The sequence below is a fragment of the Dermochelys coriacea genome, chromosome 12 (assembly GCF_009764565.3).
Source record: "Dermochelys coriacea isolate rDerCor1 chromosome 12, rDerCor1.pri.v4, whole genome shotgun sequence".
NCBI classification, from domain to species: Eukaryota; Metazoa; Chordata; order Testudines; family Dermochelyidae; genus Dermochelys; species Dermochelys coriacea.
This window is the reverse complement of record NC_050079.1, coordinates 21,219,451-21,233,406: the sequence shown is the minus strand read 5'-3', so window position 1 is coordinate 21,233,406 and position 13,956 is coordinate 21,219,451. Positions and strand designations below refer to the sequence as shown.

At 35.0% G+C, this 13,956-nt stretch overlaps 1 protein-coding gene across 4 annotated transcripts in view; it reads right to left on the bottom strand.

The window, feature by feature from the left end:
- Nucleotides 1–13,956, bottom strand: part of URI1 (URI1 prefoldin like chaperone) — a 61,359-nt gene that overhangs the window by 23,964 nt on the left and 23,439 nt on the right. For all 4 annotated transcript variants that reach the window (XM_038367966.2, XM_038367962.2, XM_038367965.2 and 1 more), the window contains 2 exons: nucleotides 13,693–13,771; nucleotides 10,828–10,963 (listed from right to left, as the gene is read on the bottom strand). In XM_038367966.2, coding sequence (XP_038223894.1) covers nucleotides 10,828–10,963; nucleotides 13,693–13,771 — 215 coding nt within the window. The remainder of the gene's footprint in view (nucleotides 1–10,827; nucleotides 10,964–13,692; nucleotides 13,772–13,956) is intronic.

Sequence of the window (13,956 nt, the reverse complement as noted above, 5' to 3'; positions counted from 1 at the left end):
TCCTCAAACTCTTGCCCTTGGGTCTCTTTTCATGCTGCTCGAACACCTAAAATGATAAATCCATCTCTCCTTTGGTGTGCTAAGCACATTCACTTCTTTTCCTCAAATTCATACTCAAAATCTACTTCTTTTGCCTTCCTTTCCACTGGTGACTTCTACTCCTACGATTTTTACACTTCCTTTCTTGCTCGGCTTCAATCTCTATTTCAAAATAGCAGAAAAAAACTTAAAATTTCACTATATCTTAACTCACATTTTATTCATTTAATCTCTTCTCATTCCTCTCTTTGTATTTTCCTTTTTCGAGTATCTTTAGTATACTATTATACATTTCTCTAGTTCAGATACCGATCCTGCAAAGAGTTATAATTGTGCATACAGTTTTTCTCATACTGATTCTTGATGAAGACATGCAACTGTAACTTCTTAAGGACTGGGGTCATTACTATGACAATTCTTTGGAGTAAGGGACATGCCTCTCAATCACTACAGCACCATGCAAAATGATGCTGTATAAATTCATATTAATAATCATACAATGTTTACAAAATTAACCAGTCATAACTTACAGAGACAGAGTTGGATGTTGAGCTTTCAAAATAAAAATTACTTTAGCAACTCTCAGGAGAGGGACAAGCATTCTAAACAAGATAAAATCTTGTTTTCCCTTGGCTTTCATGACTCTCTCCTCTTTGGCTCTCCTCCTACCTCTCTAATCACTCCTTCAGCATGCTTTTCATGCTGCTCATCTCCCAACCAACTTTCTGTGGGGCTTCAGCGGGGCTCTCTCTTTGGTCCCCTTCTCTTCTCCCACTATACCCAGAAACAAGGTGTTCTCATATCCCAAACAAATTCAATTATCTCTTTGCTGAAGAACCTACCTCTCTACTCCAGACCTGTCTACTTCTTTCCAAACTAAAATCTCAGCCTCTCTCTGAAATCTTCACGTGGTTGTCTAGCCATCAGGTCAGGTTCAACATGGCTAAAACAGAGCTCATAATATTTCCCTCCAACCCCTGCCCAATACCACCTTCTTACTCAATGACTGTGGACCACCACCCTCTGCCTGTCACTCAGATCCTGGATGTCATCTTTGACTCAAATCTCTCTCTGGGTCTTCACATACAGGCTACTTCTAAATCTTGCAGATTCTTTCTGCATAACATCACTAAGATATGGGATTTCATACCCATCCACACAGCTAACACTCTTGTCCAGGGTTCCTCATCATATCACTTTTCAATTTCTGCAACATCCTTTTACTGGTCTTGATAAATGTAATCTTGCCCTGCTCATATCCATTCAGAATACTGCTGAAAAGACAGTATTGCTAGCTCATGGCTTTGACTATATCCTCCCGTCTTCCCCCATTTGAATCACTCCAGTGGATCCCCTTCTCTATTGCATCAAATATAATAAGCTGCTTAGCTTCACTTTCAAGGCACTTTAAGATCTATCCCACCATACCTGTAATCTCTCATTCGCTATCATAGTGTTGACATGCACTTAGAGTTGGCCTATGACAACAGTCTCCAACACTCGTGTTACATTTTCAAATAAGCCTCTTCATGCTCTCTACCCTGCTGCCCCACACACTTGGGAGAAACTCTGTGTAAACATCTGCAAAGCTACATCATTATCTTCCTTCAAACTCTCCTCTGCCATGATGCCTACAAAAAGCTTGACTAGGGTTATGTTGTTGGTTTGCTGACGCTACTGCCTACCATACTGGCCAATACAGTCTCACTGATTTTTCATATTCTGTCTGAATTCAACTGTTGTCTCTTGTCTTATACTTAAGACAGTAAGCTGTTTTGGTGCAGATATCTTTTTGTTCTACCGTGCCTAGTACAATGGGGTCATGTTCCTGGTTCTGGACTATGGCTTCTAGGCGCTATAATAATACAAAAAATAAACAATCATAATAAATGGGTCAGCAGAGGAGAAACTGTGACCACCAACTGGGACAAATTATATAGGAGATGGGAAAACTGGGGCACAATGACTACCAACGTTATTAGACTATCTAACTTAACAAAAATTCACTTATATGCCCACTTTGCTTGAAATTTAACAACATACCATATTAAAAAGTTCTTAGAAAATATAATTATTTATAGTACACAGTTTATAAAGGGTCCACTATATCAGTCTTGCAAAAGATACTTAAGGAAAACTTTACATGTTGTTCTTTCAAAATCATATCTATAGCATCAATGTCAAACTAGGAAATGTTTTTACATGTATATTTCAAACATATTGGTCTTTTAAAATAAATAAAGACTGAATGGATACATATTTGAATTATCTTAGTCAAACTAATCAATTGTTTTGGTCCTCCTCTGATAACTGATCCACATTTGTTCTTTCTACAGCACACATCTGGCTGAACTATTATTTCCAAAAAATATCCAAAGTCTAGTTGAAAGCAACTCCTTCAAGAGTTTCATGTTCCTCAATGACAGACACTGCAACAATCACCTCTCGCATCCATTATTTTAGCTCATTAGTTTATTCCTATCAACACATTCTGTAGCTTTTTCAATATACAAGATATCCTCCAAAGTCCAAAACAAAGAAAGTGGGCAATAGCTTCTGCACAAAATGTTTCCATCTGTGTTTTCAGTTCCTGAAGGTAGTCCCAATATACATACATTTCTAGTTTGAGACCAATTTTCTTCAGGCTTTTATTTTACATTCATAGTAAATGTGATGCTTAACTGTCTCCTATATACCACTAGTTTTCAGTCACTGTCTCCTCATCTACATATTGTTCAACATATTGATCTAGATATCTTTTTTTCTTGAAAGCCATGTTTCAATTTTACTTTCTGTGGCCACACTAGTGTGCAACAGTTTGGTCTGTTATGTAATAATACTCAGCACTTATGTAGTGCTTTACATTTTAAAATACTGTACAAGCATTCACTAATCCACACAATACCCCGTGAGCTAGATAAATATTTCTTTTTCCAATTTTACAGATGAAGAATAGACAGCTTAAGTGATCTGCCCTAGGCCACATATAAATCAGCAGGACAGCTGAGATTATAAAGCAGTTCCTAGCTCCCCATCCTGTGGTCAGTCTACTGGACCATACTGATTCCTATTATAGATAGGAGATACAGATCTTCCATTACCCAAAGGAAAGGCCCTTCTTATGTTTGAGTTTGTTAGTTACGAAGCCTCAGTCTCATGGCACAATGGTGGGTCCATGTAACCCTGGAGCAGAGCACAGGATTTTGTGCCTTAGACTTGGCCTTATACATTTTAAAAGTCTTTGTTACAGGCCAAGATGTATTTGAATTTTAAAATCCCCTAGATATAAAAAGAAACAATCCATTTAAAGAGTTGTAACTCCTTATTAAATAAGCATCAACAGAAAACATGTCCTTAAAGTGAGGCTTCATAGCCTTCTCCTCCCCCTGCTCTGTGGTTTAAAGAAGGATTGAACTAGAAGTTGTCCAACTTTGTCACATTCAAACATTTTAGGGAAGGCTGATGTGGCTTTCAGGTGAACTCTAATATTCTTTACATGTCTTTGTTAAAGAACTCAGAAAAGGTAAGTTAGCATTATAGACGAGGTAGAATTTCTAAGGCTGGTTTCTATAACTGAGAAAAGGACAAAAGTTGCTATAATCAAAAACCATTATTTGTAGTTTTTTTTTTCTGTGAATATTTACAGAAACCAATGGCTAACTGAGCTTTATGTTTAGTTCTCAGCCTTTAGCCATCATATCAGTTTGAAGGGACTTTTTGAGTACAAATACCTTGGCTGCCCTAATTTATTGTTAGGCTTGGCAGAATTTGATTTGTATTTGTTTATAATTTTGATGGATAAAATCAATGTTTGTTTTTAAGCTTTTTTTCCCTATTTGATTGATTTAAATTTTCACAGCTGCACAAAATTAAGGTCAGAGTCAGGCAATAATTCTTTAACAACAGTAGATGCTGAGATTCAAAAAGCTAAAGCTTTATAAGCATTAAAAACAAATTGTCAACATCACATGAAAATAAACAAAAATAAAATTCATACGTTTTCAAGCAGAATTTTTCTTATTTTATCTATCTATAATTTTTTTCATTGATTTGTTTATAGTGAAATCAACATTTACCAATAAAAATCTAATCCTTCCAAGCCTACTATTATAGGACGAAGTGCCATTTTAAATACACTCCTCTGTTTAATCTTACCAACTCTGATTTAAGGGGAGAAAAATTATAATTTAGCAGAAGAATTCATTTTATCATGTTGAAATAAAGCCCTCTGAAGACAGTTTTTACAAGACACAACAATATACTAATGCCAAACTGGCATGAATTCTCATCTGTGCATTTTGGTTTCAATGGGTTAATTAAATTGGCTGGATATAAATTGTAATTATCTCTGTTCGATGTTAACGTCATAGGAGTGTTGTCTATAAGGATTTGGAGAACCAGAAACATTATTTTGGTTACTACTGGATTCTGTCGGTTACTTTGGAATTTAAATGGCTGTGGGAGATAAGAACAGTGAGAACAGGTTGATCTACTTTGAAAGGTTAAATTATGTGAAACAGGACAGAGCAGAAATGAATTGGAGCGATATCAATTGGTCTGCCTTGCTTTTTTCATGTTAATCTCTTGGGGGTCTTTGTGAACACACAAAACCCTTCTACAAATAGATTTAGGTACATTTGCTTAATGCTGAAGGAAAATTTAAGAAAGTCAGCCATGAGTCTCTTCTTGAGACATTGGTTTGGATGTGTAACCACAGTGTATAACTTCCTGTACAACTTATATTTAGTGATTAGATCCCTTAATCATATATAATTAATGTGACTTACTCCATGAACAAATAATATATCATGTCATACATTTAACCAGTGCACACATATAACATATACAATAAATACATGCTAACATTACTGAGGAACGTACACAATAAATATATACTAACGTTACTGAGGTTGGAGTTAAGGGTTTGGCTTTTTGCAAGAGCGTAGTCGACTTCTTAATAGGTTGGAGATGGAAGAGAGTGCAGAGAACAGTTAATGTGATGAGTGGTGTTAAAGCACAAAAAGGTTCCTTTGTTACTTCCTTGCTTTTAAAGGTTTGTGTGGGTGAATTTGGCACTTAAGAAACCTTATCTGGTTTATAACTAAAATTAAAACTGGTATTAATTCAACAGACTATTATTGGTCACTGAGATCAAATGAAATATTTAGCTTTGAAAAACTATCTACAGAACTAGATGCTTTTCAAAACTCTCCTCTATACAACCAAACGTTTTTTAGGGTTGTATTGTTTCAAGCTTCGAACAGAACAAAGATTCCTTTTGGTATATTTGGGTTTAAAGCCTTTATTTGCTTGGTAAATTTCTTCCTTATCTGAGCAATTACAATAAACCTTTAAGGTTTGCCTTTTAGGCCCATCGACTTGTATAACAGCATCCAAACTTGGGAGATGCACCAATTTAACTATATTGATTTCTAAACAAATAGGGTCAAATTGGTACAAAAACTGTGTGTAGACAACTCCTTAGACAAAATCCTCACTGATATTTGGAAAGTTTGAACTTAACAAGCATTGACTGTAAAGAACTTTTCCTCCTTGCTTTTTTCTTCTTTACATTGGTTAAAATGCTTAGGCCAGGGTCCTAAGAGAAACTAAATGCCTCCTGGGAGTTGCTGAGCAATTTCAGGGCCCTTAAGAGCTCACAGAATCAGCTCCTTATATAACAAGGATAAATGAGGAAGTGATGGGGTCATCAAATAAACAGGTGAAATATTTTTTTTAAAAAGCAGCAGCTAAAAAAATGTTCATTACTATGGTAACAGAATATTCTGTAATTCTGCAATACAGAGGGAGATCTAAACAGACAGACAGATGCACAAACCAACAGTTAAAAATAAAACATCAATATTGTTATGCTAATAAAGAAAAACAAGGAACACTTTTCTTCCATAACATTATCTGCCTTCTCATGCTCCTTTCCCAAAAAAATGGTGGACAAGTAAATGTGAACTGTTTTGTTTTAACCAATATACTTTCACATACCCCAGTTGAAATGATAAAGGTGTTGATCCTCAAGATCCTACTTATTCTTGTACAGAAAATGGAAAGCTTTTATTTTATTTATTTGTCATAGGCAATATTTTTCTCTCTTTTAACACTGATAATGAACAAATTCAGCCTTTTCTCTTATCTGCCTGGTTTTATCTTATTACAAACAATGATTTTTGAAAAACACTGTATAATTCTGCAATCTAAGACATCGGTCAATTTTGATTGACACAAATATTTGTATTAAAGGTTACATACTGCAATTTACAATTGGGTACTATCACAATACTGTATGTTAATGTAATCAGTATTTTCATTTCATGAATTCATTTGCAGCATCACACTGCAAGGGTATTCTTACATATATTGGAAGTACAATTACTAAGCAGTTCAAGAGCTCTTTAAGTAGAATTTTATTTTTTATTCTACAGATTTGAACACAATAAAGCACTCCTAGGTTGTTGGTTTTTTGGGGGATTGTGGGTTTTTTTCTGGAGGGGGTAGTGCTTGTGGTTTAATTTCCCACCTTTTAAAGTATTCAGAGGCTTGGACTATCAAACAAACATACTGAATTAATCCACAAATAGTTACACGAAAAATTATTTAATTTCTTTCTATAGTAACTATCACAGGGACTATTGTAATGAAAATTCCCCATTTTAAGAAATTAATGCGATTACTGATATAGGGAGGAAATTAATTTATATCATCACAAACATGTACAGGGTATAATCCCATATTCACAAAAAGGAATCTTTATTCCCTCTTTGAATTCTGAAACAATACAGACATGCCTTGAGAAGAACAGAAATTTTATGAAGTACCTTAAGCAACATAATTGTAAGAAAAAAACAACTATTGCATTATTATTGTGCTAAACTGTGACATACTTAAAAAGCTAATTTCTTTCATTATAATGGAATTTGGTATATGTGTATCTTTAATCTACTTCACTTTTTTCTTCTCATTTATATACATGAGCAAGTATGTAAGATAGTTACCATTACCTGTATTTCTAGATTTTATACACTACTACATTTCATTACATTTTAATTTAAAAAATAATTTTAAAATATACTTGTCTATTCTACAAACTTTACTAGACCTAGTTTTGACTTTTACAGAGTTCTGTAACTACCTGAACATCTAGGTATGTCGTATAATTGTATAGTAAATGAAAGACTTATTGCAATCCACATAAATGCTATACAGGAAGACTTGATCAATATTTTATGAAAAGAGTAACATTTGACAACAGCAATTATCCTGTTTTATACCAGTTGAAATCTGCTTCAACCAGACTACTGAACAGCTCAAGGTCTAACTCAAAAGATAAAAAACAACAAAAAGGTTATGCACTGGAATTAGTATTTTTCTAAAGTTATCTCAGTTAAAACCATTTAATTTAAAACTCAGTATCAGTCATCCTTTAATCAACCATTTACATTAAATAAGTTTCAACTGATAAATTATTCTGTTGTACCTGGGCATTTCTCTGTTTAAGAGAGACAAAAGATGAGCCTGCAACATTTTTACCAACAATCTCTTTTAAAGAACTAGTTTAAAGGCTATTAGTAAAGACAAAAACAAATGATTAAATTTATAAGCAATTGTTATAACTTACAAACTTATAACTTACAAAAAAAATCCTACTTTTACCCATAATATTAATGACCTTGACACTATTCTGCTGGTATAATTTGATACATCTGGCATCATCTTTTTATAATGCTAATGTGAGAACATAACTCGTATTGTCAAACATTTTTATTTATCTTTTAATTTAAAAATACCTAATACTACAAAAAAAATCCTAGTGTTTGGAAATATGAGTATGAGACTGTCAATTACATAAAAGTACAAGTCCTAGAAGAAAAGAATCATCAACAGAAATCCTCACATTTTAATCACAAGAGATTTCAGCTTGAATCTCTCCTATACTGTTGTCCATTTGACCTTAATTCTAACTCAGCAAAGCACTGAAAGCATGTGCTAGCCTTAAGCACATGCTTTGTTCAATTGGGACTTTACTGCTACTGTCCATCATTTTTGAGACAGCAAGAGTTTGATCCCTTGAAACAGCTTTTTCTCTTTTCCCATAGGGATGGACCTAATCCTGATAAATGTGTTCAAAACAAAAAGAGGGGTATTGGAATGTACCAATATAAGGAGAATGCCAATATTTATCACACAGTAAATTATGAAGCCACTTTTATAACATACAAAAATCCCATTGAAATCAATGAGACCTAGCCTATTAAAACAACTGCACTGCAATATGTAAAATATGTTTTACAAAATCTTTTATGAAGTAACACTATTTCATGTTTATAAGTGTCACCAGTGGTTAGTTCACATTTTATACCAATGGTCTGCAATTATTTTATGTATCTAAGATACCTTTTTTAAAAAAGTAGAAAAGCTAAAAGAGGGAAATTATTTACATTTCTATTCTTAGTTGCCTCATCTTACTAGAAAATGGTTGAAGGAATTTTGTAACTCTGTGTTTCCATGCGTTTTTCATGGGTGATTATATCAACTGAAAATAATTCCTATTTTTGTATGTCATGTATGTTAATAAGGTTCTTATACAGAAACTGTATTTAGTATTTGAAATGAAAATTTTTAGTTAATATCAGTGTTTTGGAGCTTCCCACTGGCAACCATCATACGGACAAAAAGTGATATTTGAGACATTGTCAGAATGGAAGCCTTATATCTAGATATCCTTCACTATTCTGCTTCAAAAAGAACTTAAAACTTCTCAGTTCATATTCTAATGCAATTTAAAAGATCAGAAAAAAAAATCCCACATCTACTAGTGCATATGTTCTGGCAGAGTACTTGGTGTTATCAGACATCTACTAAGCAAAGGTCAAGTGAGTTTCACTTAGTAGAGACAACACTGGTAAGATACAACAGAAAAGGAAAATGGATCTCAAATCTAGCAGAAGGCACATTAAGTAACAGAGGTTACGGTGAATAAGAAGAAAGTTTTCACTGATATGTGGCAACTGTTGCTAAGTGATCCCCAGAGAACAGGATAAAGAAATAAAACAGGTGAATTACCTTTTTTGTTAAAACTCTTCATAAAGAATTTGTTTTAAAGAAGATAAATTTATTTTCATATATGCATGCCTACTATTTATAAACATAAAATAAATCACACAAAGAGGGGAGCCTCTGAGGTTTTCCACTACAGGCAGGAACACAGATAACTAACCAGGGTAAAGTGGTAATGAAAAGAAATTTAGATACAAGGCAGATTACAAAACTTTTAGAATTAAATCTGATATAAAATATAACTCAAATGCTAATCTGAAAAATATATTAGTAGCTCATAGCTAAAAAGTGCCAATTTTAAAATTAAAGTTCACTTTTTTCCTTTTTTGACATCTACACTGATATTTCAGGCTCATATTATAACACAGCAAGTTAAACTAAAGCTAAATTGTGGTGTGAAGAACACTTCCTGGTGGTCCAGAAAGTTGGCTGATCACACAGCTGGCTGTCCCCCTTTCCAAAGGCTTCTAAAGGCACACAGACTCTTTAAAGCATGGAGTCTGGTGACAAGTAAAACTAGCTGAAGACAATGAACCGCAAATCAGCTGCCTTTACTAGGGGCTGCTGCTACATAAAAGGAGGAAAGACACAAGAGCATACAGTGGTACTTGATCTGCCTGCCCCCAATGGAAGTGGAGTGTCCCCAGGAGAATGGAGCAAAAGGAACTGAGCAGCATGTCCAGAGAAGGAAAACAGAAGAAAACCACGTGCTAGGGAAGAATAGGCAGAGGGAGACAACAAGCACACATGGGAGGGACAGATTAAACGAAGAGCAAAAGTAGTGTGTGATTCACTGTTTTCAAAAAGAATAAAGCATTTAGCATATTAAAGTTAAAAGAAATAAACATTTTCTTATTACTACTATTTCATGTAAGCAATTGCTGTAATTTACAGGGAGGATATGTAAAGGCGAGCTAAAAAAAAGAGGTGATCAGCATGATCACAAATGGAAAACGTGGTGTCCGAGAGACTGTCTATAGACACAGTCCTCACTATAAAAAGAAAAGGAGTACTCGTGGCACCTTAGAGACTAACAAATTTATTAGAGCATAAGCTTTCGTGAGCTACAGCTCACTTCATCGGATGCATTTGGTGGCACCAAATGCATCCGATGAAGTGAGCTGTAGCTCACGAAAGCTTATGCTCTAATAAATTTGTTAGTCTCTAAGGTGCCACGAGTACTCCTTTTCTTCTTGCGAATACAGACTAACACGGCTGCTACTCTGAAACCAGTCCTCACTATGAAAGTTTGTGAACACTTGATTTTAACAAAATTGGTTTGTTTTTACACATTTAACTTTATACCTGAGCAACCTTTGATTGATCATCTTCTTGTATTGGCTTACTAATGTGAACACCAACAACTGGATTTTGGTAAATTTATTTATTTTAGAGTGCCTAAAGTTTTGATAAGGGTTTAAAAAAACCAAACAAACAAACAAAAAAACCCCACATTTCCCACTCTTACCTGACATCTTATGAAACTGTGATGCGCAGATAATTACTTCCAAACCAGATTTTCATAAGCCAGTTCATCAAACCAAATACTATAGTCTGCAAAAGCTACTTAAACTTTTTTTAAAATCATACTACCAGACCTGTAAATCTTTAAATGCAATGTCAAAGGATACTTAAAAATTGTGTCCTCCAGTTTTATATATTTTTAATATGGAGCTAATAATTTTGACTCAAATAATAATTGTTTATAAATATACATACGTTTTTTCCTGTGCTCAACCAGGCCAATGGCCTGCTTAGCTGAGCATTTGGAAAACCAGTTGTCCCCAAGCAGAACAGTGACCTCATTGGTATGGACAAGTTTTCCTGGCATGAAGGCAAGGGGACCAAAAGGTACCTGTCAAAGTCAGAAAGCAAACAGCTAAAAACCACTATTAAAAATTAAATTAGATGGTCATTAATGAGCACTTCACAGAACAAATAAACTAAAATTCAACCGTGCTTAGAAGGACTCAAAACTCTATAGTACTGTTATTTAATCACAAACACAAACACAGGACAAACATTCAAACTATCCGATCTGAATCCCAACCACAGTTTGAATTTAATATTGTACCAAACAGAACAGGTTAATATTTAACCAGAAAACCCTTCTGAGGCATAAAACTTAAGTACTAAGGGATGCTGGGGAGGAGGGGGGGAGAAGATATACTATATTGCTACTTTGGTTTTTAAAATAAAATTATATCTCATTTATATGATTGGAAACTATTATACATAAAATAAGTGTTTTCACTTCCTAGTTAAGTACAACATTGCTCAGATTTATATCAAAAATGTTATTTAAAGGAAGTCAACTCAAATATCAATTGTTTTATTTAGTTGTGTTACTACCACCTATTTAGAAACCCCAATTTTCCCCAAATCAAATTTGCTTGTCTCCAGCCTAAAATTTTTGCTACCTGCAAATACTCCTGTAGAGTGGGAATGTTTGTTTACTAATCCACACACTTCCTGTTCTCATTCACCAACATGAGGGTAACATCATCCTCATGCAATGTTCCGGAAGCCATATATGTCTTCCTCCAATAACTCATAGGAACAGGAAGCAATAAATGATTTAAAATCTGAGTATTGGCAATGGGAGTAAATAATTAGTGTAAATACATTATATTACTTAAGACAAGTTTCTAAAAAGTGTGTATTCAGTTTTCTTAAAGTTTACAGTAGACATGACATTATGTTTATGATCTTTCCACCCACCCCACAGACCAGCTCACTTTATACACAAGCTACAGGCAGACCCTATACTGCTCACTTAGGCTAGGCCCACTCAGGCCTTATGAGTGCTAGATCCTCCCCCACACTAACCCTATCCCTGATGTACTAATTGCCCACCCACCAGCCTCATCTCCCATATCTGGTTCTCATTTAACTTCAACTTCAAAGGGGGAAGGTCATACGTGTTAGCCATCAGCTGTGATCCAGCTAAAGAGAAGCAGACGGAGGAACAAGTCAAGCAGCTACCAACCAGCTCAGCTTATAGTCAAGTAACTCTCCACCACAGGAGAAGGAGTTGTCACCCTGCAACCTTGGACCAGCACTTCCTCACTTCAGACACACTTCCTGGATCATTGTCTTCCCTCACTTCTTGAGGGTACGAGCACCACCCCTTCATCCCTCATATCATAGTACAGGGCATTTGGACCATATATTTTCTTCCTCTCATGGCAGTTCCTCTTCTCCAGAAGGAAAAGCCAGTAGGTGGCAATGCCTGGAGCACATATTGGAGAGTGGGAGGTAGGAGGGGTGGGAGAGCCTCTTGAGGAAAGATTCTGAGGAGGATATTCCTCTTAAAGATGTACTCTCCCAGGCTGAAATTACAAAGGCCTTCAATATGACAGCTTGCAACATTTACACACACACAAAAGCAGCATTGTGTATAAAATTAAAAATATAGGCAGATAGCTGGCTAAAGGGACAGGGATTGTTAATATACATTTAAAATGGCAAATGTGAGTTGACACTGTCACTTTAAAACAAAAACTATAGGGCGATGAGTCTGGTTTACTTTTGCAATGTTTTGAAACAAGACTACCCATTTTGCTCTCAAGTATAAGATAACAGCAAACTCCACACACACACACACACACACACACACACACACACACACCCCTCCCCAGTAAAGTTAATGCTGTTGATTGGTGTTATCAGTTTAGCACCTGTCTTTCCTTTACCCACGATTCAGGCAGTATAAGCCTGTTCTACCAGTAGCTCACCAATGCCATACAGTTCCCAAAACCTGTGTGAAAATGTAGTGCAGCATTCATGCTCACTTTAGCCTTTGACCTCCCTTGTTGAGAATGAAAACCAGAATGCCAGGGATCAGCAAGTGAGACGTAACTAGAAGTGGACTGAGACTACCCGTTTGTTTCACATTCTGATATACCACCCAACCAGCAGATGGTTACTAATTTTGTTTAGCAGTTCTGAAGTGACGCCTTAGAGATAAATGATTCTGTATCCCATTACCAATTCACTGAGCAATTCAGTCCCATTTAAAGTGTATTATGAATTAGGCACAAAATAGCTTCAAATGAGGAAATAGTAACTTTGTGAAGTCAGGAACTTGAATTCTGGTTGGTGTTCAAGGCTAAAGTACACTTGCTAGGAATGACTCAAAGCACAAGAACTCACTATGTGAACATGAAGATCATTAAAACAAAAATTAGCACCACCTTTTTATATAAAAATCAATGTAGCAGAGTTTAATTCCGTGAATCAGAAAATATTATGGCCTGTTTGTTCTATGGTTAACAGGAAATAACCAAGTACCAAATTCAGTCATAATTACAGTTTTCGGTACAATAGATTTGCATACCAACTGTGTCATATTTTGTGTTAACGTTTATGTCATCAGTTCTCAATTGTCAGTAACATTATAATTTATTATGGATTTGAAAAAAGAGGATAGAGAGAAAAAGAAGCAAAGGTTTAACTATTAGTAATGATACATTAATTACAGTAAGTACTATATGGTAAACCTGAATAATATACCTCACTAATAGTAACCTCAGATACTAAAACCATTAGTCCATTATTTTGAATGAACTATACTGTACGTACCATGATATCATAAGACAGTTTATCAGGCAATGTATTGAGACGTTCTTGAAGAGCCTCATAATCATTCTCCACCTTCCTCCTGTTGACAAATTCAAGTGAGTTTAATTATTTCTAAATGTAAAATAGTTAAGTTAATGGTTTTCTCCTGATACATTTTCAGTGCTCCATGGAAAGATATGGGAGGGAGAACTGTTTTTATTCATAAATGTATACATTTTATATCATGGAAGATTATTTTTTTTACTTTAACATTTTGAACATTTT